Genomic DNA, 26,573 nt, shown 5'->3' on the forward strand with positions numbered 1-26,573 from the left:
ACAGGATGGGGTTGCAGTTTCTCAAAGCCTGCCCTGGCGGCTGTGTGGAGAATGGAGGGCAGGGGACAAGAGCAGGAAGGAGGGGGGACAGTTACGAGGCTTCCAGTGGACAGGGCGAGAGCTGACGGGGCTTGGGGATGGCGGAGGAGATGGAACAGGAGGGAGGGCTCTTCGTAGCCCCCGGTCATGTGAGGGTGGGGGAGAAGGGGGGCTCAGGGGTACTTCCTGGGTGCCTGGAGGAACCGGCTGGGGGGTGGGGAAGACCTGGAATGTGGGAAGGAGCAGTTAACGGACTTATGTGAAGGCTCCTCGCATGCTCAGCGTGGGGAGGCACAGAGCGGCGTCGCGGGGAGAGGCCCGGGCCCGCCTGGCTGGGGGCGGTGCCACAGTCCAGACGGGATGCCGGCCGGCGGCAAGGGCAGGACAGCGTGACGCCGCCCATTGTGATCGGGGGCTCATGCCAAGATCCGGTTGGTGCTCGGTCACTTACAAGCCCTTCCACACATTCGCTACTCGAGTCACTTCACCAGGAAGATAGGTAGTGTTGTGTCCATTCTGCAGATGAGGAAACAGAGGCTTGGAGACGTTGTAACTCGCCCCGGCTCAGACAACTAGGATGTGTGTGAACCAGAGCAGGCTCCAGAATTTCTGGAGAAGAGTCTGCTCTGGGGTGGGGCAGGCTGGGGGTTTATCTTGAAGTTTTATTGTGTATCAAGCACACTGGCCTTACCTGAATTTGTTTTTTTGGGGGGGAGGTGTGGCTGAGAGAGGGTGAGAGAAGCCAATGGGGATGGAAGAAAGGGTATAAAGCCCCCTGATGTCATCTCTTGGGAGATCCACTGAGGCACACCCAGGCCTTTCGGTCTTCAAGCAGAGTGTCTTCCTGCTCTGGGTAGAAGGAATGGCTCCCACATGGCAGGAGTTGGTGTGGACCAGCATGACTGGGGAAGAGGCAAGGCTTGACTCAGATGGATCCCTGTAAGATGTGAGGGCCCAGGAAGTCTTCCCCGGGAGGGAGAAGGCCGAGGAGCAGAGGCATGGCATGCTGTTGATTAGTGCTTGCTGAAGGTACCAGGGATCTTTCAGCTTAGACATGGGCCACCTGCACTGGAGGCCGAGACCTGCTTACTTGAGTTAGAAATTCACGGGTGGGTATTCTGGGTCACTCCCTGGGCTTCACCGGACATGGGCCTGTCTTCTGCTTCTCAGGCCTCGACCCCAGGCTGTAGCTTTCTATTCCTTGATATTTTGCAGTGTGGGTCAGGCCTATCAGGTCAGCCTCAGATATACCCTACCTAGTCTGAGACACAATTGCCGAAGAATTCCAGGTTGATAAAGCAACGCAGCCCCTTCCTCCCCTGCTGGCATGTCCAGTGCCCTCCCCCGCAGAGCCCCTTAGCAGAGCTCACCCCCAGCCTGCTTTCCTCAATCAGTGCTTCTCAACTGATGGGATGCTGTCTCACTGTCCCTGCAGTATGATGGGCGGTTTTGTCTGAGACGACCCATCACTGAATATCTGGTATGCTTGCCCAAACCATCCTGCCTTTCTCTCTTTGCCTGCCACACTACTAGTTCTCAAAGCTCTGTTCAAGCACCACTCCCCCGGCCTCCCCTCGCCCTCTCTGGCTGGGTTCTGGCCACCCCCCTTTACTTCCAGGACACCCTTTCATCCTACCCCGTCCTCACTACTATATATGGTGTGGGGGGCCCAACCTTGATTCTTTCTCGTTTGGTAGACAATTAAGTCATAGGCATTTATGAAACATCTTTTTCCTGCCCAGTTGAAACATTGCCTTTGTTGGACATATGTTTTCCATATATGCTCAGATCTACCCCTGTTTGTCTGCTCTGGCGCCTATTCCATGTTTTGATCCCAATGGATTTATAGTAAGTTTTGTATAGTATGTCCCTCATCATTACTATCTTTTTTTTTTTTTAACTTGAGGAGATGTAACATTTTTTTTTAAAGATTTTATTTATTCATTTGAGAGAGAGAGAGAGTGCATAAGCGGGAAGGAGGGGCAGAGGGAGAGAGAGAAGCAGACTCCCCACTGAGCTGGGAGCCCGATGCAGAGCTCGATCCCAGGACCCCGGGGTCATGACCTGAGCCAAAGGCAAACGCTTTAACCGACGGAGCCACCTGGGCGCCCTACGGAGAACTGACACTTTTTTAATGATATAGTTTCCCTGTGCAGACACATGTTTGGATCTTGTTTATGTCCTGCAATAAGTTTTATGGATTTTACTATCAAATTTATTGTTATTAAATTTAGTCCTAAGTGTTTTATAGCTTTTGACACTTCTGTAGATCAGACGTTTGCCCCCGTTTCTATTTCTAATTGGTTTCTGCTAATATAGAGAAAAGCTATTAATTCACCTTAAATCCAGCAAATTCTGTTTTATTCCTGGTCTATTTTTTTGAGAGTCTAGAAAACAGAAGGGTTTTGTAGATATCCAAACATATCTACAACTATTGGCAGTTATATCATTCATATACTATATATATTTTCCCCTTTTCTTAGTATAATAGCCAAAAAATTTTTTTAAAGATTTATTTATTTTTATTTATTTGAGAGAGAGAGAGTGGGAACGGGAGGAAGGGCAGATGGAGAGGGAGAGAGAGAATCCAAAGCAGACTCCCCACTGAGTGTGGAGCCCCACATGCGGCTCGCTCCCACGACCCTGAGATCATGACCTGAGCCGAAATCAAGAGTCAGACACTCAACTGACTGAGCCACCCAGGTGCCCCTATAATAGGCAAAATTTTAAAACAACGCTGAGCAACTGTGGTCGTAGCCTTCAAGCTTTCTTTATTACTTATTTTAATGGAAATGCCTTTAGCATTTCAAAGTTTATGACATGTATTGTTGGTTTTTAGGAGATAGGGCACATAGCTGCATTTGCCAGTGTCCCTAACTGAAGGCAAGTCCTTCCCCCGCAGAGGTGCCATGGGAGCTGATGTGGAGGACATGTTGATCTTAGTGTCGAGAGGGCAAGAGTCAGAGCCCCTGACCCTCACCAGATTTTTCCCCGAGGAACTTAGAGGAGCTTGTTTCATATAATAGGTTCCTACTTATTTTCCTTTGAAGAAATGGTCTGGAACAAAAAAGAAAACAATAGAAGAAGAAGAAGAAGAAGAAGAAGAAGAAGAAGAATCAGCTGCATTAACCAAGGTAGCAATGCTAATGGTGGGCTCCTGGGTATAGTGGAAACCCTACATGAGTTGGGCCAGATGGGTATTTGGAGCAACTCAGAATGCTGGGCCCTGCTGTTCAGGGTCCTCTTGGGGACAGGAAGCTGAGTCAGAAAAGCTCCAAGCTGACGGCTCAGTTGTGTTTGTGGGGGTGGCAAGAAAGTGAAGGAAGGCCACTGGCTTCTCTGGAGAAGCGATCTTCACTCATGCGTTCACCCTGCAGGAGTGGAAGTACTTGACAGAAAACAAATCAGCAGAACAGAACAAAGAGCGACTTGAGAGGCAGGCACCACTTCACCCTCCCCTTCTCGCTCACATCCCAGGAGCTGCAGATCTCAGGGGACCCTGAGCAGGCTCCTTTGAAGGATCCCTAAGGGAAGGGAACAGAAATGATCAAAAAAGAGGCCATGGCTGGGGCGCCTGGGTGGCTCAGTCGTTAAGCGTCTGCCTTCGGCTCAGGTTAGGATCCCAGAGTCCTGGGATCGAGCCCCACATCGGGCTCCCTGCTCCGCAGGAAGCCTGCTTCTCCCTCCCCCCACTCCCCCTGCTTGTGTTCCCCTCTCTCATTGTGTCTCTCTCTGTCAAATAAATAAATAAAAAATCTTAAAAAAAAAAAAAAAAAGGCCATGGCTGCCGCAGGGAAAGCGAGAACACAGGGCCTGCCCATCTGGGTACCAAGTTCCCACCCTCTTAGGGACCTCACAGAGGTTACCAGGACCCTGAGCTCTGACACACACAGGGCAGAACCAGGAGTAAGAGCTGCCAATGTGTAATGCCTTCCCAATAATCCTCTGAGGATTTCACTTCACAAATGAAGAAACTGGAGCTCAGAGAAGTTAAGGAACTGGCTCAAAGTTGTGCAGAGAGTAAATGGCAGAGCTGGGATTAAAATCTAGGCAAACTGACCCCAGAACCTGCTGCCACTGGACATTCCCACTCAGCCATCCAGGCCACTCATATTAAGGTCAAGGATCAAAGATCTGATCACCTAAGAGCTGCCAAGTTTCGCCTGGGACCCTGGAGTTCATGCACGCACCAGACATTGTCTGCAGACAGAATCAGTAACACGAACACAGTTAGGTCCTATGGCGGGTTGAACGGTACTCCTCCCCATGCCACCCGCCCCCGAAAAAGGACCTCAGAATGTGACCTTATTTGGCATAAGGGTCTTTGCAGATGTAATTAAGGCAAGAATGTCAAGAGGAGATCATCCTGGATTAAGGTGGGCCCCAAATCCAATGACAAGTGCCTTAGTAAGAGGTAACAGAAGACACACAGAGACACAGGGGAAAGGCCATGAGACAGAGGTCAAAGTGATGCCACCACCAGCCAAGGAATACCAGAAGCCATCAGAAGCTGGAAGGTGCAAGGAAAGATTCTTCCTTAGAAACTTCAGAGGACAGATGGCCCTGCCAACACCTTGGTTTCAGACATCCGGCCTCTGGAACTGAGAGAGAATGAATTTCTGTTGTTTTAAGCCTCCCAGATTTGTGGGAATTCATGTTACAACAGCCATAGGAAATTAATATATATATAATTTATAGGAAACAAGGCATTCAAGGGGCACCCGGCTGGCTCAGTCAGTGGAGCATGTGACTCTTGATCTCGGGGTTCTGTGTTCAAGCCCACGTTGGGCATAGAGCTTATTTAAAAAAAAAAAAAGAGACAAAGAAAACCAAGGCATTTAAAACTACTAACAAGCTCATAGTTGTCATTTGCCATTAGGTATTTTTCTCAATCAATGACTATAAAATATATTAGTATCATGTAGAGGGTAATAAAATAGAACTTTCATGAAATACATATTATATTTGCAACCCTATCATCTTACAGAGAGGGCAAGTGAATTCCAGAGGGGGCAGTGGAGAAGCAAGCAAGCAGGCTGGTCAGGAGCCCAGTTCCCCTGACTTGTGAGTCATTCCTTTTCCTCCCAAGCCCATTAAGTTATAGGTCACTCACAGTCTTCACCAACTCCCACCAAGGAAATGAGAACCGTGCTTGTCCAGCAGGAGGCTTAGAAACATTTCCTGCTTCCCTCTCTCTGCCTCCCAGTTTTGGTCATGCCAAGGGCCCAGTTTACACTCTGTGATTGTTCCAGAAAACCAAGAATTGCTAAAGGCCATTGTGTTAGGTTTGCCCAATCCATGCTATGTGACACCCTAGCTTCATGCCACACCCCAGACCCTCTCTTCCCCCACCGCCACCGTCTGATTTCAACACTTCAGGCTACGGTGGATCAGGGCAGCCTGATAAAAGGAGAGCAGGTCTAGAGAGCTGGTGGCACAGGCTGGAGTCTGGTGCCGAGCCAGCACCATGGCACGGTCCATGGCCTGGGCAGGTGAGTGGGCACTGTCTGGGAGAGTGGGCTGGGCCCAGGGAGCTGTGAGGAGGTGAGGATGTGGTTATTAGGTGGCTTCTTGGTGCTGTCTGCAAGGAAGCGGGAGAACTTCAGAGGGTCATTCCGTTCCTGTGGGGTCCCCCTGGACTCTTTTAATCCAAGAGACTTAGTGCTGCAAGGAGAGGCTTTTCTCAACAGGCTGAAATGGACTTTTCCTCCTGTTCTGCAAGCCCAGAGTCAGCAAACACCACTGCAGTGGGTGGTTTTATCTTTCCCATGTTCTTAGTCTTCTGCTTTTGGCCTTTTCCAAGGGATGCCCACTGCCAAAGAATTCTTCCCTAATTCCGTGCTGGTTGTCCTGCAAGAAAGAGGGCAGCCTGGAGGCCATGACTTTGGGTGTCCTTAAAAAGTGTTCACACAGGTTCCATTAGGTTAACAGGAAAATCCAAGGTCACCAAAAAGGTGAAATAAATCTTTCTAAAGGAGTCCTGCTGGGCCCTAGGTCTCCAAGGATGCTGGTAACTCAACCAAGCTCTTAATGAGGTGCAGTGGGAAAGCAGCAGGAAGTAGGGAGCTAGTGGGGGTGAACAGAGGTGCAGAGGGCTCACCGAGAGATGGCATCTCTGACCTAGCCCTTCCACACTGGCTCTCACCAGCCCCAGGACAGTTTTTCTGCTTGCTCCAAAAGAAACATTCTCTCCTCACGGGTTTTCCTAGACTCTTCCTAAATATTGATGTTCTAGGGAGGGGCAGCCTCTGTTCTCAGAAACCATCAGCTCTGGGACTAGTCCAGGCCAGGGAGGGTCCCTGATGTCTGGCCGGGGTGAAAATGGACACAGTGCCCTCCTGGGTCCCTTTTGGACAGAAGAAGTTTGATTTGGAGGAAACCACCCTGGGCCTACCCCTCTCTGACCATCTCTACCTCCTGGGCTTCAAGAGGCGGATAGGGTCCGGGGAAAATACGAATGACCTCTTAACCTCTGCCTTCTCTCTTGTGCTGCTTTAGGTTTGATAGTTCTGCTGACAATCCAGTGGGGTAAGTGGAGCCTTTCTTTTTTGTTTTGTTGTTTTGTTTTGTGTTTGTTTGTTTGTTTGTTTGAAGTAGCTTCCACACCCAGTGTGGAGCCCAACGCGGGGCTTGAACTCATGACCCTGAGATCAAGACCTGAGCTGAGATCAAGAGTTGGATGCTCTCTTTTTTTGGAGGCAGGGAGGGTAAGTGGTACCTTCTTGAGGCCAGCCCTGGATCCCCTCAGCCCCTTCCCTGGGCTCTGCTGCCTTCCCCACTCGCTCCCCAACCCTGACCCCGACCCCCACCCCCCACATCAAGAGCTCTTGCCAGATTTCCGTGGGGCTTCTCCTCCAAAGCTCAGGCCCCTGCAAGTGTCCTTGTGCCGCAAACAGCCCTGCCGTTCCTTCAGGGAAAGTTCTTGCCGCCTTACCTACTAGCCCAACTGCATGTCCATGGGGCCAGCTTCACTGTCAAGCTCTCTCAGGTCTTTCCTGAAGTCACTTGCTCCAACCTCTGTGCTCTCACAGAGCTGAACACATTTCCCAGTATGTATGTCAGTGTTGCTAATTATTGGCATAGATGTCTCCCCGACCAGGCGGTGAGCTCCTGGAGGGAAGGAGCTCAAGTCTTACCCAGCTCCACATCCCAGCCCCTTAGCTCCACCTAGACAACATACTCCCGTTTCTGCTGGACTGATGGCATGTAGGGCTCGGGGGAGCCAAGAAGGGCTACTTCCCGTGTCAGACAGGAGAGAGATCTCTGGGGGATGCTCAGCAACTTGGATTTTGGGTTCCCTTCCCAACCCACCCCACTCCCTGTGTGTCCGTGGCCCCAGGAATGCTGGCTCCTCAGACCCTCATCTTGAGGCGGGGCTGTGACGTTAGACAAATAGTTCTCCTCTTGGTCTCCCAGGAGGCAACAGCCTGAGGCCACAGAAATAACAAACATGGGGAAGAAAGGTTGAAGATTTCCCCAAAAGCTTAAGTCCAAGCTACTTCTGGGTTTATGGTATGGTATATATATTGGTATATATATGGTATATATATTAACAGAGTCTTGTGTGAATCAAGGGTTAATATATGTAAAGCACTTAGAACAGAGCTTGCTGTCCGCTAGCAACGTTCTGAGGATTTATTTATTTATTTATTTATTTTTTAAAGATTTTATTTATTTATTTGACAGAGAGAGACACAGCGAGAGAGGGAACACAAGCAGGGGGAGTGGGAGAGGGAGAAGCAGGCTTCCCGCCGAGCAGGGAGCCCGATGCGGGGCTCGATCCCAGGACCCTGGGATCATGACCTGAGCCAAAGGCAGATGCTTAAAGACTGAGCCACCCAGCGCCCCCGTTCTGAGTATTTAATATCTTAACTCTTTATCCATACAACAGTACTTTGAGGTAGAAATGATGATCGTTCTCATGATATGGAGCGAAAAACTGAGTAACCTGGCTGAAAAGCAGCAGAGTTGGGATTTCAACCCAGGCATTAAAATTCCAGAGACCCTGCTCTTAACCACCACATTTTATTGCCTCTCTAGTACAAAAATCCATGGACAATATTTGATATAACAGGGTATGGTGTAAGAAGAGCCTCCAGGCTTCCTCCTAGATGGTAGGTCCTAGGATGTATTGTTCCCCGGGTTAACCCTTTGCTTTGGGGAGTTCACCAATCCTCCTCCTCCTATATCACTGCAGGCTACATTCCCAGCCCCCACTGGCAAGTTCTACTCCTGAGTGGCCTCTGGCTAGAGCCAGGGATGACCCAAGGACTCCAGCTTCTCCCAGGGGAGTCTCAGACAGCCCCTCATGCTCTGGGTTTCCACACAGACTCCTGTAGACACTTTGCACCCCCTTCCCTCTCCCCTGACCTCTTACTGGCCACATGGAAGGCAGAGGCGATTGCAGAGAGACCCTGTCGGGGCTAAAGGAAGTCCTCAGGTCTAGACACTGGCCATAGATGTACTCCAGTACAAACCCACGATTCTGGCAAGTCCCTGGCATAAAATGTTGGCTCGTGCAGACCACACCCTCATAGACCGCAAGTTCTGGAAGAAACCTCAGCGACCAACCCGTCATTTTCAGCTGGGGACCCTGGGCCAGAGCTGAAGAAGTAATCGGCCCAAAGTGCATTTCTGACAGATGCAGGAATAAAAGTCAGCCTTCTTGCTGTCTGGTTATCTGGTCAACCTAGCATAGCGCTGACCTCTGTGGAGGCCGTCACTGCTAGATCAAACTTCTAGGAACAGACGCCCCAGCCCCCCAAAATTCCCAAACTTTCTGGGGATTCCAGAAACAAGCTGCCTTTTCCTAGATAAAACAAACTCTTCATTAGAACCTTATCAGCGATATTAACATAGATTTTCTGCAAGAAATAAAACTTTATTTTATTTATTTATTTTATTTTATTTTTTAAAAATTTTATTTATTTATTTGACAGAGAGAGAGACAGCGAGAGAGGGAACATAAGCAGGGGGAGTGGGAGAGGGAGAAGCAGGCTTCCTGCGGAGCAGGGAGCCCGATGAGGGGCTCCATCCCAGGACCCTGGGATCATGACCTGAGCCGAAGACAGACACTTAACAACTGAGCCACCCAGGCGCCCCGAAATAAAGCTTTTTTAAAGCAAGACTTAAAACATAAACGCAGGCATGTAACTGAGGTCTCTTCTCTGCTACTTCACATATTTGCATTTTAATGAATCTTCTGAAGTATTCCAAGCTGCATTTTGAAAGTTCTGCCGACAGGTCAAGAGTCATAGTTAACACTCTCTGGCATTACGTAGGTTCTGCTCCTGGGCAGAGGATGACAGTCCTCAGCAGACCCTTATGACTGCCATTTCTTATCTTTGTCCCCAATGGCCAGGCTCTGCCGCAAAGCTGGTCTGCTACTTCACCAACTGGGCCCAGTATAGACAGGGGGTCACTTGCTTCTTGCCCAAGGATGTGGACCCGAACCTGTGCACCCACCTCGTCTATGCCTTTGCGGGCATGAATAACCACCAGCTCAGCTCTATAGAGTGGGACGATGAGGCCTTATACCAGGAGTTCAATGGCCTGAAGAAGATGTGAGCTGCTCTGGAGGGGGATGGGAGGTAGAGAAGGCAGGTACCTCTTCTCAGAGTCAGAAATCTTCCCCAGGGCTGCAATTCAGCTACAGACCTGCTATGTGGCTTTGGGCAAGTTGCATCACCTCTCTGGGCTTTCCTGTGCTTATATGGAAGAGGTAAGGGTAGAGAGGGACTCCTTTTTTTTTTTAATATTTTATTTATTTATTTATTTATTTGAGAGAGAGAATGAGATAGAGAGAGCATGAGGAGGGGAGGGTCAGAGGGAGAAGCAGACTCCCGGCTGAGCAGGGAGCCCGATGCGGGACTCGATCCCGCGACTCCAGGATCATGACCTGAGCCGAAGGCAGTCGCCCAACCAACTGAGCCACCCAGGCACCCGAGAGGGACTCCTTAAGGGCCATTCTAGTTTAGGTCTAAGTGGGGTCTGGGTTGGGAAACTGTTTCCCTCTGCTGGGTATGCATGCCCTTCTTCCTCTTAAAGTTTATCCATCCTTTAGCTCAAGTGTTATCGCCACCTTGACAAAGCCTCTCTATGGATCCGCCCTTATCTCTGCTTCCTGAGTTCTTTGTCTGTATATCTCCCTAGCCAGATGGGAGGCCCTTGAAGGCAGGAACATGCCTTTTCTTTCCCAATCTAGAGCTCCCCCATCCAGGCTCTATGCATAGGGACTTACACAACCCCCACCCCATCAGCCGCCCATCAGGGCACCCACCACCCCTTGCTTTCCCCATCAGTGAGGTGAGCCCCGGGAGCTGGCTAGGCATTAAATTCTGTCAATTCCGGCATTTGTGTTGTCTTTCCTAGGAATCCCAAGCTGAAGACGCTGCTTGCCATTGGGGGCTGGAACTTCGGCACCCGGAAGTGAGTTGGCCGTGGGCACCTGTACGGCAGAGCCAGTGGGTGGAGACCCGACTTACTGGCAAGGGAGAGCCCTGGTCAGGGAATCAGGCCAGGCTGAAGTGTAGTCAGGGTGAGGGAGTCGGGAGGGGAGGCTGGACTCTGGGGGCTGACCTTCCTCTTGGGCTCTTGGTACCTCATTCGGAGGGCTGTGGAGGGGGCTTAGCTCCAGACTGTTACACATCCAGTCTTGCCAGGAGTGCAGGAGAGATTCTGGCCTCTTTCCAGGTCTCAGTCTCTTCCTCCAAGAAATGGGTAGAGGGAGAGTCCCAGCTAATCCCAGACAACATGTAGTGTCTATATTTCCGGAGCTCTGAAACAGGATATCTTATCTGAGAATTTTTGTTCCACCTCTGAGAGTGAGCTTGGCTGCCCAAAATATTGGCATTTCTAGGACATTTTTGAGGAATTACGGAGATAATGGAATGAGATATTTGAACCTAGACTTTTCCTAGAAAGTCCAGAATATAAGGTTCCCAAAGTTCTAAACCACTCTTTCTAAAACATTTTGGTTTTTTTTCCCCAAGATTTTATTTCTTTATTTGACGGAGAGAGAGCACAAGCAGGGGGAGCAGCAGGCAGAGGGAGAAGCAGGCTCCCCGCGGAGTAGGGAGCCCGACGCGGGGCTCGATCCCAGGACCCCGGGATCATGACCTGAGCCGAAGGCAGACGCCTAACCGACTGAGCCACCCAGGCGTCCCATTTCTAAAATTTTTTGGATCATGAGCCCTTTTGAAAACCTGATGAAATTTATGACCCACCTTCCCCAAATACTGTTTATACGCAGATTTTTTCCTGGAATTCAGGGGTTTCTCGTCTGGGGATCCCAGCACGTGGACCCACTTAAGAACTGCTGCTATTAATCAAATTAATGAGTCAATAGAAAACCAATTAAAATAGGATCAGAAACCTTGAGACACTTCTTGGAGGGATCCTGGGCATCAGGATGATGTGGGGAGGGGGTTCTTCGGGCAGCTCAGGATTTCAAGGAGCTCTGGACTAGTAATAGCACAAGCATTTTACGAATGTGAGTTTGAAGAAAATGACCGTGTTAACCCACCGGGGAGTGAGGGCCGCAGGCTCTCGGGTTACCCAGATCCTCACTAACCTTGCTGTACTTCTCTCTGTTCGTTTTAGAAACTGATCGCTCTTCTTTTCTAAACCTCCACGCTGGGGTGACAGCCAGCTCTGACTCAGGGTAGGACAGTTCTCTGAGCAGGGACATGGCAGTAGGCTGGTGGAGGGCATTCGAGGAGGCAGAGCTCCAGGCAAGGCAATGTGCCCTGGGGACAGGACACACTTCTGGGTTGTGTCTTTCCGAGGCCAGGCTGGTCACTCCACGGCAAATATCTCAGCAGCCTCTGAAGCAGCCCTCCCAGCATCCTCCCGGCCCAAATGGCCGGCCACCTATATCCTGAGGAGTTTCTCGCTCGTGTCTGAGGGAGAGAGTGGCCCCCTGTCAGCAAGGCAGGCCCACACTGTCCTTCATCACCCCACAGGTTCACAGATATGGTGGCGACAGCCAACAACCGTCAGACCTTTGTCAACTCAGCCATTAAGTTTCTGCGCAATTATGGTTTTGATGGGCTTGACCTTGACTGGGAGTACCCAGGAAGCCGGGGGAGCCCTCCTTCAGACAAGCAGCGCTTCACAGCCCTGGTGCAGGTATGACTGGGCGGGGGAGAGAGTCACCCCACTGGCCAGGGGGGGCCCGGACCGGTGGCCTCACAGGACATGTGGGTGCTGCTATGTCCCCGGGGCCCACTGCTTCATGTGTTAGCATAGCACAGTCCAGCCCTGTGGTCGGTTTTCAGACTCCTGAGAGTGAGCATCTGCTTGGAGCCCCCAAGGGCCTGTCTGGTCCCTGTTTCTGTGCTCACTCTGAGTTGCCCCTGCAGGACCTGGCCAACGCCTTCCAGCAGGAAGCCCAGACTTCGGGGAAGGAACGCCTCCTTCTGAGTGTAGCCGCGCCGGCCAGGAGAAAGGACATAGATGCTGGATATGAGGTGGACAAAATCGCTCAGTGAGTCTCAGGCGGATGATAGGGAAGCCGTGTTCTCCGAGGTGGGAGAGGCCACAGCAGGCTGAGCTGCCCCGGGAGTAGAGCAGGAGCTCACCTGCGAGGTATCGTTTTGGGAAAGGCCGACCATCCAGCAGCAGACCCAGGCAGCATCTGCTCACTGTGTCAGCTACTCCAATGTTCCAGATCCTCTCTTTTGGAATCCTTGCTCTTTTCCTTGGGAACTCAGTCTTAACATCAAGCACCCTGGGAGGGCAAGAGTGAAGGCCAGAGGATGAGTCATCTGGATTCTGGCACCCCAAAGTGTTGAGGGTGCACCTGCGTGCTTGTTAGAGAGGCAGGATCTCAGGCCCTACCACAGGCCTCCTAAATGAGAGCCTGTATTTGAATGAGGTTCCCAGGTGATTCATGTGCACACGAAAGTTTGAGCAACACTGAGCTAGAGTTGCCTCCAAAATGGTAAGGGCACGAGGTGTCCTGAGGTTGCTGTGGGAAGGATGCCAAAGACGGGAGCCGCCAACCCCACAGTCGGAATGACAATGACCTCAATATTGGGGACTTGGAGGGGAACTAGGGAGTGCTGTTTGATCACCTCTTACAGACCAGGGGTGAGCCTGCACCCCTGTCTCTTACCATGAGGTCCTGTTCTCGGCCCCACAGTGAGGGCAGGAAGGAGCAAGGAGGGGCTGCTCACTAGTCCCTCACCCCTCTCTCCACCCCTCCTGCAGGAGCCTGGACTTCATAAGCCTCATGGCATACGACTTCCATGGCTCTTATGAGAAGACCACAGGACATAACAGCCCCCTCTACAAGAGGCAGGGGGAGAGCAGGGCAGCAGCCAAATTGAACGTGGTGAGTGGCTGCAGGGGCGAGGCAGGACTCCCCATCCACAAGCCCTGTCAGGTGGCCATTTTTTTTTAAGATGTTATTTATTTATTTGAGAGAGAGCAAGAGCCGGGGGTGGGGGTGGGGGCAGAGGGAGAGGGAGAAGCAGACTCCCCACTGAGCTGGGAGCCTGATCCCAGGCCCCTGGGATCATGACCTGAGCCGAAGGCAGACACTTAACCAACTGAGCCAGCCAGGCGCCCCCAGGTGGCCTCTTTTGAGCCTTGAGGCCCTACTGGAAGGGAAAAGCAGCGTAACAAAGCAGGACACAGAGTAGCCAGGACTTTTTGTTTCTTTGCTTGTTTCTTTTCTTCTCCTATGCCAGTTCTGAGGGGAAACCTTACTTCTGTGTAGCATCCTGGTTGATATTAGACACAACAAACCAATTTAACGACATCAAACAAAGCAGTGACTCATTAGGAGGCTGCCTTTGAGCTTGAATGTCCAGCGAAAATAGCTTCTTGCTTCCTCCCTACCCCCCACCCCATTTCCTTCAAGACAATGGGTAAACTTTCCCTCCTGGTCACTCCGATTGACCTTCTGAAGGTGCTTTCGGAGGTGGAAACTTTCCTAAGCTGATAACACATCAGGAAATGTCCCTCGGGGCAGGGCCCCTCCACCCCAGTCCCAGCCCCTGCGAAGGGCTGGTGTGGTTTCAGGCTGAGGTGAGTGGAGGTTTCCTGCCTGGCTCACCTGGGTGGAGCCGCCCAGAGGGTTTTTATAAGCCCACTCTGCATTTTAAAAATTAAGAACAGTCTTATTATTTCTTTTTAAAAAGTAAACAACAACAACAAAAAACCTTAAATAAAAATGCTTTTTAATTTTGAGGAGCCTGAATCTTAAGTGTATCAGCTTGGGTAGAACATCTTAGACTTCTGGGGCTCTTTCACAAATAAGGGACACATCTTTGAGCACTTGAGTCAGGCATCCGTAGTTCACACTGAGCCCAGCCCCTGCACCCCCATCTGGAAAACTGTGGGTCCCGGGGAAGCCAGTCCAGCCCAGCCAGGAAATACCCAGAGACGTTCAGCTGAGAGGCGAGGGCCCTAAAGCCCACCAGCAGCACTGTGTTCTCCAGGTTGTGTGCCCTGGATCCACATGGGGAAGGGAGGCCTTTCTCCTCTTACAAAGAGGCCTTCTACTCTCTGCACTGTGTGCCCAGGACTGCTTCTGGCCAGAAGGTGACTTGTCCAAACTTGCACAAAGTGCTATAGACCTCAGCAGGGGGCCCTGCCCTCTGCCTTCGGAAAGGTCCAGTCTGATCAGAGATAACTCATGTAGACCAGCAAAAAGAAATAAATATGGATATATTAGGTGAAAAGTGTTCCTTACTTAAGTGCTAAGAGAGTATGGAGTAACAGGAGGACTTAGATTTGAACAGAAAGCTTCCTGGGGGAACCCCGTAATCCTGGCTTGAGGGAGGAGTCGTCATTATTTATTTATTCCACATCCTTAGATTGGGTACGTCCGCATGTCACAGGCTGGGGATGTCACGTCAAGTCATACATGAGGGGGAAGGCCCTGGTCAGGTACACATGAGGACACCATGTACTCATTTATTCTTTCTGTCTGAGCATCTAAGTGTTGAGCATTGTTCTAGGCATGAGGAACACAGAGATAAATGAAGCAGACCGCAAAGAGCACAAGCATGATCACAGCAATTCGTTACCGCGTTTTGCTGGACCTTATACCTGCATCATAGCTTGTAATTCTTGCAATTTTAGTTGTTTCTATGTAACTGACAGGAAGCCCAAGGCTCAGCAAGGTTAAGTAGTAAGTTGCTGAGACAGGCAGCGATCTCGGCTGCTTTGCTCCCTGACGTATCCCAAGCATCTAGCCAGGCGCACAATGGGCCGTGAATAAATATTGCCTCCGTGAATGGTTGTCTGACTCCAAAGCTCATGCTCTTGTCTAGATTGCCATGCAGCTTCTCTTTCTCTGGGGTCAAGAATCTAAGACAGGACCTAAAGAAGACAGGCCAGGGTTGGAACACTAGTAAGGCTGGAACATTGTGAAGCTTCTCTGAGGCCCCCAGCTTTGGAAGACCAGAACCAGGCCAGAGGCAAGGTGAATTAACCCTGCCCCTCCTTGCCCCTCACCAGGACTCTGCTGTGCAGCTGTGGCTGCAGAGGGGGACCCCTGCCAACAAACTGATCCTTGGCATGCCCACCTATGGACGATCCTTCACCCTGGCCTCCCCATCAGACACTGGAGTAGGGGCCCCAGCCACGGGGCCTGGAACCCCTGGCCCCTTTACCAAACAGGGAGGGCTGCTGGCTTACTACGAGGTAGGAGAACCCACAGCCACCCCTAATATGGGGTGGGGTGGGGGCTGCTGCTTCTCCCATAGTTTCTGAATGAGGATGTCTCAGGCATAGCGAATTCTGGCTTGGTGAATCCTATCCATATCTGTCATCTTGGATTATCGTTAAGCCCCAGTGCCTCATTGAATCCAGGGTCCTAGGTCACTCAATCTAGAACCTCCCGGGTCCTGCAGACTCCTTCAGGCAGGAGTTTTCCACTCTCTAGTCTCCTCTTGGCAAGGGGGCACAGGTGCCTCCTCCCCAGCTCTGCCCTCTGCTTCTACAGGTCTGCTCCTGGAAGGGGGCCATTGAGCACAGAATCAAGGACCAGAAGGTACCCTATGCCTTCCAAGGCAACCAGTGGGTAGGTTTCGATGATGTGGAGAGCTTCAAAACCAAGGTGAGGCCCAGCCCTGCTGGGGGGGGGGGGGTGGTCCTGGGTGGGCCCGAGCCTGTCAATAACACTGAATGATAACATTCAGAACCTCTTCAGAGAGGAGTCTCCTTTAAAATATCTCAACATGTCACAGATCTTCTGGTGATAGTATTTTGTATTTTTACCACCTAAGAAAAGACATGATCACAAAAAGTTGCTCTACATTGAGTACCACTCTTGGAAGAATTTGCATTTTATTACATACTTGTATTTGTTTTTAACAAAATGCAGATTCTACAGACATATGAAGAGGAGACATACAGTGAGGTGTATCCTTTTATTCAGCTCATTGACAATATTTGGTGCATGTTCAAATTATAGACCTTTTGATTTACTTATATGACCATCCCCCCATCAACTCTTGCCCAATGTTGGTGGTTCAAAACAAGTGCATTTATGTATTTCTTTTTCTTTTACAGTTTTTAATTCAAATTCAATTAATTAACATATAATGTGTTATTGGTTTCAGAGGCACAGGTCTGTGATTCATCAGTCTTATATAATACCCAGTGCTCATTACATCGCATACCCTCCCCAATGTCTATCACCCAGTTACCCCATCTCCCCACCCCCTCCCCTGCATTTATGTATTTCCATGCCTCTGTCCCCCATGAGACTGTGACCTCCTGCAGAGGCACCCGCGCCTGTTCATCTGGACAAGTCACATCCCTTATGATGCAGGGCAGACAATGGCAGGTCTTCCTAGAGGGGTAGATCAAGGGCTCTGGGAGAATTGAGCAGGGAGAGTGATCCTGGCTGGAGGAGACAGATGGGAGAAGGGGTCATGGTGGAAAGGTCTTTGAGAAAGTCTGAAAGCAGAGAAGGTGGGCAGGCCCCAGACCGGCCCTACCTTCCAACACCCTGCCTCATGCCAGGGCCCCCTGGCAGGCTTAGGGGACAGGGAAGCCCCCTTAAGGGAACACACAACCCTTTCCTGGGGATGACCTGGGGATCTAGTGTTGGAGAGAAGGCCCTCGAGGGAGGACAAAGACCTAAAGACAGGAAAGTGTTCAGATCTCTGGGGAAGTTTCGTCATCCCTTTGGTAACTGGATTAATCACAACCAGCAGGCAGTGCCCGCAAACACAGCAGCTCAGCCCAGAAAAGACAGAGATGTTAAAGCTTCCAACCTAAGGAAGTTCACACGCATCCACTCCTCACACCTCCACCCTCATGCCCACCCCAGGCCATGCTCCTGTTGAGGCAGGAGGATTCTAGAATGACTTATGCCCGGTAGGGATCAGGACTCGGTTACCTGGGCTTCTAGCCCAAGGCTGTGTCCAGAAGCCTAGACCACTCATGGCCTGGGGGTGCTGGAAACAAGAGCCCTGTCTCTGATGAAGAAGCCAGAGGATGGGCTCTGGGGCGGGCCTGGCCGGGCTGCCCCAGACTCCTCCACCTGAGGTCTCACTCCCCTCACAGGCCAGCTACCTGAAGCAGAAGGGCCTGGGCGGGGCCATGGTCTGGGCACTGGACATGGACGACTTCGCCGGCTTCTTCTGTAACCAGGGCCTCTACCCCCTCATCAAAGCACTGCAGCTGGAGCTGAGTGAGTAAGGGGTGTGGGACCAGAGGCAGAATTCGGGGCTAGGGTACCAACACCACCCCCCTGAGCTGCAGGTCCTGGCTCCTTCTGAGGAAATAACCTTGTCCCAATACTGCGATTTCCCAAATATCATGCACCCCTGAGGGCTAAGGAAACTGTTGAAACCATTCTCTTTCCAGGCTATTCTTCCCCTTTCTAACTGTGGCAATGCCCATCGGGGGTGTCGGTAACCGGGGCTTCTCTCTGGGGGCCCTTAGCCTGGGAACCACAGCTTGCTCCTCTCTTCAAAGGGAAAGCTTGCGCTCCGCCCGCAGTGCGAGACCCCCGGGGGCCCTCGCCAGTGCATGGGTGGTCTGCGCAGAGGGTGGGTGGCCATCGACTGCCTCTTATACGTGTGGCCCCCGTGTGGCCCATTGAGCTGTGCCGCAGCCGTGGGCATAGTGTTGTCGGACTGTTCTCTGCCTGTGGGTGGGGATCCCTTGGGGGAGACTTGGCTGAATCTTCCCTCTTTCCCCAGGTCTTCCCTATATGCCTTTAGGCACCCCAGAACCGGAAGTCCCCACACCACCCCATCCTTCTGAACCTGAGCATGGCCCCAGCCTTGAACAGGGCACCTTCTGCCAAGGCAAAGCCGACGGGCTCTACCCTAACCCTCGGGACCAGAGCAGCTACTATAGCTGTGTAGCGGGGAGGCTGTTCCAGCAGAGCTGCCCTCAGAGCCTGGTGTTCAGCTCCTCCTGCAAATGCTGCACGTGGAGCTGAGCGCCCGAGGCCCCTGGAGCCCCAGCCACCAGGCCCCTGGGGTCACTCCACGGCCTGCCTCCCCAGCTCTCCCCAGGGGCTGCAATCCCGTGGACCTCTCTGGTCTTTCCGTATCCAAGCGTTCTGCTCTCAGCGATGTTTCCTTTTGTTCTGGCCCTCCTGGGATGCCTCTTTTACTTGCAAAATAAATCTGTGGTTTGCACCCCACTAACCCTGGGTGTGGTGACTTACAGCGCCTCTCTAAGCACACTGTTAGTTCAAAACTGGGGAGGTGGGGAAGCCAAGAGGAGAGGGTAGCATAAGGCATGCAGAGGTGAGAAGGTGGCCCATTCCGGGCGTGACAGGCCTTGCGTCACGTCTCACCACCTTCCAACCAGCAGCTTTTAGGGCCCAGGTGACCTCACCGGAGAGCTTTTCCCCACTCACCTCCCCTCAGGTGTCATTCCCAAGATTCACACTAGATGGCAGCAGAGAAGAGCTTTTTCTTGGCTCAGCAAGAAAACGGGAATCCAGACCCCAGGTAGGTAGGAGTTGAGGGCTCACTTTGAGATAAATCCTGTTTCAGGCCCCTCCCCTGCCTTATGTCACCTACTGCTCCTATTTGGCAGATGAGGCAGGGACGATATTATCCTTTTTACAGGAATTTAAACCAAAGACTGATTCTCACCCAGTTCTGGGTGAGAACTGAGGCCTACCGAGGTCAGGATGGGCCAGGAGAGCACACACATGCAGCCCCTTGGATAACTGAGCTATCCCAACGGTCCTTGCGGCTTTGGGTCGAAGCTTGATCATTCTGGTTGAAGAAAATCTGCACGTCACCTGATGGCCCATCTGGCCTTGCACTCACCCGAGCTGGGTTTTGCGGGGGGACTCAGGCAGGCAGCTGGAGTTGGGGCTGGGTGGGAGAGACGACTTGGCCTAACCCTCTACCTGAGTACAGCCAGTATCAGATCCCTAGAAAAATGACTTTCGCACTTCTCCGCCCCGCCCGTCCTCAGGCCTATGCCCCGCCCATCCTCAGGCCTTCCCAAGTCTGTTCTTCTTCAGCCCAGGGCGCCGGTCTGCTCTTACACACATTCCCTTCCTTTGAGGTCTCAACTCCAAGGAAATATGCCACATCCGTGCCTGACATGAGCCTCCTAAGTGCTCAGAATGGGGGCCTGGGTGGCAGTTTCCTTTTGGGGAGTGCAGACTGACTTCTGGCTCCACCACCTACTGGTTGTTTGACTTTAGGCAAAGAAACAGAACCTTATCAACTCATCCGTCAGGTGGTGTTAAGCCCTCCTCTTCGTGATCAGCACTCAGGCCTTCCCTTCCTCCTCCTTTCTCTGTCCTTTCTTTACCTCCTGGGGGCCGGATAAGTCAATAATATAGCAGAGAGGGGTGCCTGCGTGGCTCAGTCGGTTAAGCATCCGGCTCCTGATTTCAGCTCAAGTCATGATCTCAGGGTCCTGAGATCAAGCCCCGTGAGGGGCTCCGCGCTCAGCAGGGAATCTGCTTCTCTCCCTTTGCCCCTCCCCCTCTCTCTAATAAATAATACATCTTTTAAAAAAAGAATTTATCAGAGTCTCCTTTTGGCAGAATGAGCTCTTGCATGTGTGTCTAAAGCCCAAGTCCACCTAAACACGCAGTATTACATTGGTGCTAGCTTCATTCTCAGGACAGTATTAACCGCGGCCTCTCTCTGGTCTTCTCCAAACCCGTGGTCCTCGTGTCAGCTGAGGCCAGCGCCACCTGTCACTGGTCTTCTCACTGGTCTCCCTGCTTCCCGTCCCTCCCCTGTCCTGGCCAACCTCCACACAGCCACCAGCTCGATCTTTCTAAATTTTGGATCGAATCCTAGCATTCCCTGTGCTTAGTAACTACCAACCACTTCCACTGGCCAGAGAACCGAGTCTCCATCATGAACACAGAGTCAAAACCCTTTATCAGGCCCCTGGTCTCCTGGTCTCATTTCCTTTCATCCCATCCCAGTTTGGTGGTCAGGTCCCCAGACGCCCCCGTTTAACCTCAGCCATGCCAGCTTCTCACAAGAAACCCCCAGACTTCTGTCATCACCCCATTAGCCTTGAACCCCAGCCCCAAAGCAAATATTACTTAAAACAAAATTTTTTTAAAGATTTATTTATTTATTTGAGAGGGGAGGATGGACAGAGGGAGAGGGAGAGAGAGAATCTCAAGCAGACTCTCCCCTGAGCAAGGAGCCCAATGTGGGTCTCGATCGCATGACCCAGGGATCATGACCTGAGCTGAAATCAGGAGTCGGTCACTCAACCGACTGAGCCACCCGGGCTCCCCAGCAAATACAATTTTTTAAACTAAACTTTTTCCCTTTTTCTTTACCCATCAGCCTGCCCCACCAGCCCCCCAACACTTACTTATAGACTAGGTGATGCACCCCTGTGTGGAGCAGGCCTTTGAATCAGGTGCAAATGCCCCTCGATTATTGGTGGGATCAGCTTTGAGCAATATCGTTTGAAAGGAATTTTTGTATCCCTCATGTGACTTAACCCATGAATGTCTGGCCACTCTACCTAACAGGGATGACCACTCAGCCCTATAAAGGACAGGTCCCTCTGGCCTTCTCTCTGAGCACGTTCATAGCATTTACCACCATGACTAATACACCTGCCAGAACCCCAGACAAATACTTAACCCTCATCCCTTCTCCCAACCGGGACCCAGCTCTCCTGGTGGGCCCACAGCCCCCTGCCCCCACCTGCACCCACTTCCAAACGTGCCACACCCTACCTAAGCAGTGAGAGCTGAAACTCTATTGTTTTTATTTTGTTTTAATTATGAAATCTACTATGTAGACAAAAGAGTGTTTACAATACGTATGTTCTGGGGCGCCTGGGCGGCTCAGTCGTTAAGCGTCTGCCTTCGGTTCAGGTCATGATCCCAGCGTCCTGGGATCGAGCCCCGCATCAGGCTCCCTGCTCAGTGGGAAGCCTGCTTCTCCCTCTCCCACTCCCCCTGCTTGTGTTCCCTCTCCCGCTGTGTGTCTCTCTCTGTCAAATAAATAAATAAAATCTTTAAAAAAATAAAAAAATAAAATATGTATGTTCCATATTTCCCATGAATCCATTACCCAAGTAAGGAAACACAACATTACCAGTACTTTCCAAGCTCCTGATGCGCCCCTCCCTGATCCTATACACGCCTAGTTAGATTTTGGTTATTCAGTCCCTCATTTTCTTATTTACCGACTGTGTACATATTCCTAAACAAGATATTGTTTAGTCTAGACTGTCTTTGACCTATGTAGAAACATACTGTGTGGTGTTTGTTGTGGCTCAATTTTATCTTCACTTAGCTGGAACCCACTCCTTTTCACTGCTGTATAGTATTCCACTGTGTGCCTAAACCATGACTTATACATTCTGCTGTCAGTAGGCATTGGTGTTGTTTCCAGTTTGAGGTTCATGTGGGCAACATTGCTATGAACACTTTTGAGCATGTCAGTTGGTACATATGTGTAGAATTTGGGACACATGCAAGGTCAACTTTATTAGGTGCAGGCAGATGTTTTCCCAAAGTGTATGTACCTACCATTGCAGAGTTCCTAGTGCACCCCATCCTCACCATTCCTACCCCCTACTCTATGCCATTCTAAGAGGTGATAAATGGCATCTCACTTCGGTTTAAGATCCCGTTGCCTTACTTACTTATTATTTCAGTATCTTTCTATGTCTGCAAGCTATTTGCGTTTGTTCTTTTGTGAATAATCTGTTGTGTCGCTTGCCCATGTTCATGTGGTTTGTCTCTTTCTTGTTGAAATGTAGGGGTTCTATACATATTCTGAACTCAGGTCCTTGATAGTTACAGGTTTTGCTGTATCTTTTCCCAGTTTGAGGTCTGGCTTTTCATTCTTTGAGTGTTGCTTAATGTAGTTAAATTCACAAAGTTTATCCTTTATGGTTTGTGCTTCCTGCATCTTGTTTGAGAAATCTTCTAGGGGTGCCTGCCTGGCTCAGTCAAAAGAGCATGTGATTCTTGATCTCAAGGTTGTGAGTTCAAGCTCCATGCTGGGTGAGGAAAAAAAAAACTTAAAAAAAAAAAGATATCTTTTTCTAGTCTAAGACCAAAAAGATTATTTTCCTAAATTGCCATCTAAAAGTTTTATAGTTCTTTATCATTAGGTCTTTAATCCTTCTGAAAGTGACATCCAAGTGTGCTATGAGGTGGGATACTATTCCTATTTTTTTCCATGTGGAAATTCCTGGCATTATTTACTGAATAATCTATTCTTTTCATACAAATAGATTTCTAAATATGCATGGTCATTTTTCTGTTCCTTGATCTATGTTTCTATCCCTGCCCCAGTACCTGACTGACTTAATTACTAAAGCTTTATGATCAGTCTTGAAATCCAGTTGAGCAAATCCTTCTATGTACTATGCTCTCTGTTTTAGGAACATTTTGGCTATTCCTGGCCCTTACTTTTCCATGTACATATTAGAATTGTCTTGCTAAGTTCAATTAAAAATTCTGTTCAGGTCAATTTGGGGAGAATTGACATCTTTATGATATAGAGTCTCCCCATCTAAAAACATGGTATATCTCTTTATTGGCTTATACTTCTAAAATATATCTTAAAAAAGTTTATGATTTTCTTCTTTAAAATCTCATACATCTATTATTATATTTATCCTATATTTTTTAAGTTTTTGATTACTGTTATAAATTTCTCTTTTCTAAAACTAAATTTTCTAGCTAATTGTTGCTAACTTATAATAATATCATTGGCATTTGGTTATTGGTGTTGTTTCCAGAAAACTTTCAGACTGTCTTATTAATTGTAATGATTGTTCTGCCATGTTCTATATAGACGATCATACTATCTACACAAATAAGTTTGCTTCTTCCATTCCAAACCTGATGCCTTCATTTATTTATTAAGATCTCCAATACAGTCGTGAATAAAAGCAGGGGTAATGGGTATTTTATCTCATTTTTGGCCTGTAAAGAGATGTTTGCAACATCTCAATGTTACGTATGCTATTTATGTAGGTTTTTCACAGATGTCTTTCATAAGATTAAGGAAGTTTGCTTCTATTCCTGGTTTCCTGAGAGTTTCCATAAGAAGGACTGTGAATTTTGTCAAGTGGCTTTTATTTATAATAAATTTTTGCTTTTATTCTATTAATGAAGTAAATTATATTCATCAGTTTTCCCCTGTTAAGTTCATGTTGCATTCCTAGGATTAATCCAACTCGGTCATGACAGGTTATCTTTTCTGTACATTGCTGGATCTGGCTGATCTTGTGTGTCACATTTTTGTGTTTATATATTAACGAGTAAGATGAGCCTGCGTGTTTTCTTTCTTACACTCTAGGATGCTGTGGTCATCACCACTGCCATCCAGGCTAATAATAAACTGATTTAGGGTGTCCGTGTTTTGCTAGCCTCATAAAACTCTCTGGAAGAGTTGTGTCACAGAACTTATCTGTTCCTTGAATGTTTGGCAGCTGTCACCAAGGGAAAGCCATCTTGGCTCCATGCTTCCTCGAAGATAATTTGTAACTGCTGATTCAGTGTCTTTTAGTGGTCACAGAGCCACCACATTTCCAATTTTCCCTTGAGTAGGCTGAGAGCTGAACTTACTAAGGATCTAAGGGGCCTATGGGTGATAGTTGGTGGCATGAGACTTCCTTTTGTTTTACTCAGAACTCAGTATCTCTGTGTTCCCCGGAGAAGAGCCCTTATTTGAGAGAAAGTCAGGGAGTTTGCTGGTCATCTCTCCCTTCCATCTGTCCCTCCCAAGTGGCCCTGGACGGGGTTGGATCAAGCTGTAAACCTGCCATTTTCCCAGAGTCTCAGGACCTACATTGTTGAAGGTCTGTGGACAGTCATCTCCTGGAAATGTTGTTCGTCAAGAAGCCACTGAGGGAGTCCACAGATTTCCCCCCCGGGGGATCCAAGTTCAGTGCAGCATCTTCCTCCTTCCTCTCAGCTTCCTTCCTCCGCACTGACCACCCTGTCACCCTGCACACACATAAAAGGCAAAAGCCTAGAAATGCCCTTCTCCCTATACTGTAAGGCCCGCACCTGGGAGAGCCCTGCATCTCCCTTCACTCCAGGGCCTGCTGCCACTGAGTATTGGGGGGCAGCACTCAGTTGAGTGGACCCTGGCTGGGGAAACAGTGCCCTCGGAGATACAGAATGGGAAAGGGTGGCAAAGCATTTTAGATGCAGCTGCCTCTGAGAGGGTGTCAAAGGGTATTTTATCAGGAGTGGGGAGCAGCTAAAGGATGCCCGGGTACCTCCTTTGCCACATCACACTCGAAGGCCAGCCCCTGCTGCACTGTGGAATTACCACTGTGGAGCACTCCTTACACTCATCCCACTGTCTGTTGCTATAATAAAGCCCATTTTCCCATGTTCAGAGCTTGGTGCAAAGAGAAAATAGCCAGATCCCTCTTCATTAATTCAGTCATTTGGGCAAAGAAAGGTATTTTCTAAACTTGTCTCAAGGACAGAAAGATGGCTTCCAAAAGCCCACTGCTAAATTCCTATTGGGCGTTGCCATTCCGTTTAGCGTGGGAGTGGGGAGGAGAGAATGGACAGACATTCCTTCCATTCCCCCCTCCCCAGCCCCTACCACATGGCATGTGAGATCTTGGGAGCTTAGGATGGCCCCAACACCACCCGCTCCCTCCTCAGCGTGCCCTTGCCATTCTCAGCTGTCACCCAGGCCAGTAATAAACTGATGAGGTCAGGCAGCCAGAAGCCCAGGCTTAACAGAGGACACCCTCCCTGTGCCCCCACTCCCTTGGCCCCTTCATTCCAAGAAGGGATGCTGAAGGGGCCACCTGAGAAGGGGAAGCATCAAAGGAAAATGGCAGGAGGACTCAGTGCCCATAACTTCTGCCATCACTACAACTTGCCCTTGATCTTTTTCTGAAGCAGAACAGCTAGGGGATCAAGGAGCCAGACCCCTCTAAACCAGCCCAGACCCACTGTCCCGTGTCTTGTTTTCCCTAAGCTCCTTCCTGGCATCTAATTTGAGATCCTTGAGCAGTAGCAATAGTTCGTGTGACCTTATTTAGGCTTCTGTGGGGGGTGAAAATCTCCACATTAATCATTTTTAAAGTTAGCTCTCAATTTGCCACATGTGGCTTATTTGTGTCCATGGATAAGTCTTGGGCCACCTTCCAGTGCACAACCCAGGGCTCCACTCAGCCCTGCCCCACTGAAAGACAGACTTTGAGTATGAAGGGCTCAGACTCTCTAACATGAACCAGGGCAGGACTTGAAGGTAGATATCTGGGATCCCTAAAGTCAGAGTACAGACAGATTGTCACCCTACCATATTCTTACCACCATCACCCAGACTCAAAGGTGCCCTGGTGTGGAGAAAAGTACACCAGGCCTTTACCTTTGCTTCCCTGTGCAGTCTTGGGCAAATCACTTCTCATCTTGGGTTCTCAGTGTCCTACTGAACAGTTCACGGTTGGACTAGATGATCTACCGGCCCCAGCCAACCACCACCAGCTGCTGGATGTCCCTTCCCTGAAAGTAGGAAAGCAAGCAAGGGCCAGAGCCTCCATTTGGCTTAAGTACTGGCCCCCCTGCTCTTCCACCTACAAGGCCCTTTCAATATAAGCGTTGAACAGAATGTAGGGGGCTTGCTCTGTAGCTCCCTCTTCCCACCTGACACACACACACACATACTTACACCCACAAAACTTATCCTTTCTTGGCCTCTGTTCACAGGCAGCTGCAACAATGGGAACAGGGCATCTCACATTACCCCTCATACCAGAGCCTGTCTTTATGCATCACTCCAGGCTTCCATCTCCACCTGCAGACCCGGGCCAGGCCATCCCTGCCCTCCCATCTGTTCTGTTCCACATCTGCAGGGGCAGCCACAGACCCCAAGCCAACTGTCCAGGCTGTGTTCCAGAGCATCCCTGGAGTGACTCAGAGGTTCCTGGCCTGTGGAGGGCATCCAGATCTCTGCTCTCCAGCCAGTGGAGATCTTCTCCCACTGCCCCAGTCCCCAAATGCCTTGAGACAATCTCTTTCTAATCCTTTAATCCAGTGGTAGGAGCCATTTTCTATTAAGAGACAGTGATCTCAGTGGAAAAAAATAATCATCCGGGGGCCATACGAT

At 50.0% G+C, this 26,573-nt stretch overlaps 1 protein-coding gene across 9 annotated transcripts; it reads left to right on the forward strand.

The window, feature by feature from the left end:
- Nucleotides 1–269: 269 nt before the first annotated feature.
- On the forward strand, nucleotides 270–18,656 carry CHIT1 (chitinase 1). Of its 9 annotated transcripts, none has more exons than XM_035722364.1 (12): nucleotides 271–470; nucleotides 3,066–3,173; nucleotides 6,538–6,567; nucleotides 9,676–9,760; nucleotides 10,411–10,467; nucleotides 12,003–12,168; nucleotides 12,402–12,526; nucleotides 13,252–13,375; nucleotides 15,511–15,696; nucleotides 15,998–16,111; nucleotides 17,569–17,695; nucleotides 18,210–18,656. In XM_035722364.1, exons 1-12 carry the CDS (start codon nucleotides 314–316, stop codon nucleotides 18,452–18,454), a joined length of 1,524 nt encoding a protein of 507 aa, XP_035578257.1. In that variant the 5' UTR covers nucleotides 271–313; the 3' UTR covers nucleotides 18,455–18,656. The 9 variants fall into 9 exon arrangements, with proteins under 9 accessions (XP_035578259.1, XP_035578257.1, XP_035578256.1 ...); XM_035722363.1 differs by lacking the exon at nucleotides 9,676–9,760 and adding an exon at nucleotides 9,401–9,602 and having other exon boundaries at nucleotides 272–470; XM_027612357.2 differs by lacking the exon at nucleotides 9,676–9,760 and adding an exon at nucleotides 9,401–9,602 and having other exon boundaries at nucleotides 272–470; nucleotides 3,090–3,173.
- The last annotated feature ends 7,917 nt before the right edge of the window (nucleotides 18,657–26,573 follow it).

This window comes from Zalophus californianus, chromosome 10 (assembly GCF_009762305.2).
Source record: "Zalophus californianus isolate mZalCal1 chromosome 10, mZalCal1.pri.v2, whole genome shotgun sequence".
Taxonomy (NCBI): domain Eukaryota; kingdom Metazoa; phylum Chordata; class Mammalia; order Carnivora; family Otariidae; genus Zalophus; species Zalophus californianus.

Excerpts from the sequence above, each read along its gene's own strand:
- CHIT1 (XM_035722363.1), top strand. The coding sequence starts at position 314 with ATGCTCAGCGTGGGGAGGCACAGAGCGGCGTCGCGGGGAGAGGCCCGG. Across the intron at positions 6,568-9,400 it reads TCTGCTGACAATCCAGTGGG|GCTCTGCCGCAAAGCTGGTC; the intron begins GTAAGTGGAGCC and ends CCCAATGGCCAG. Across the intron at positions 17,696-18,209 it reads AGCACTGCAGCTGGAGCTGA|GTCTTCCCTATATGCCTTTA; the intron begins GTGAGTAAGGGG and ends CTCTTTCCCCAG.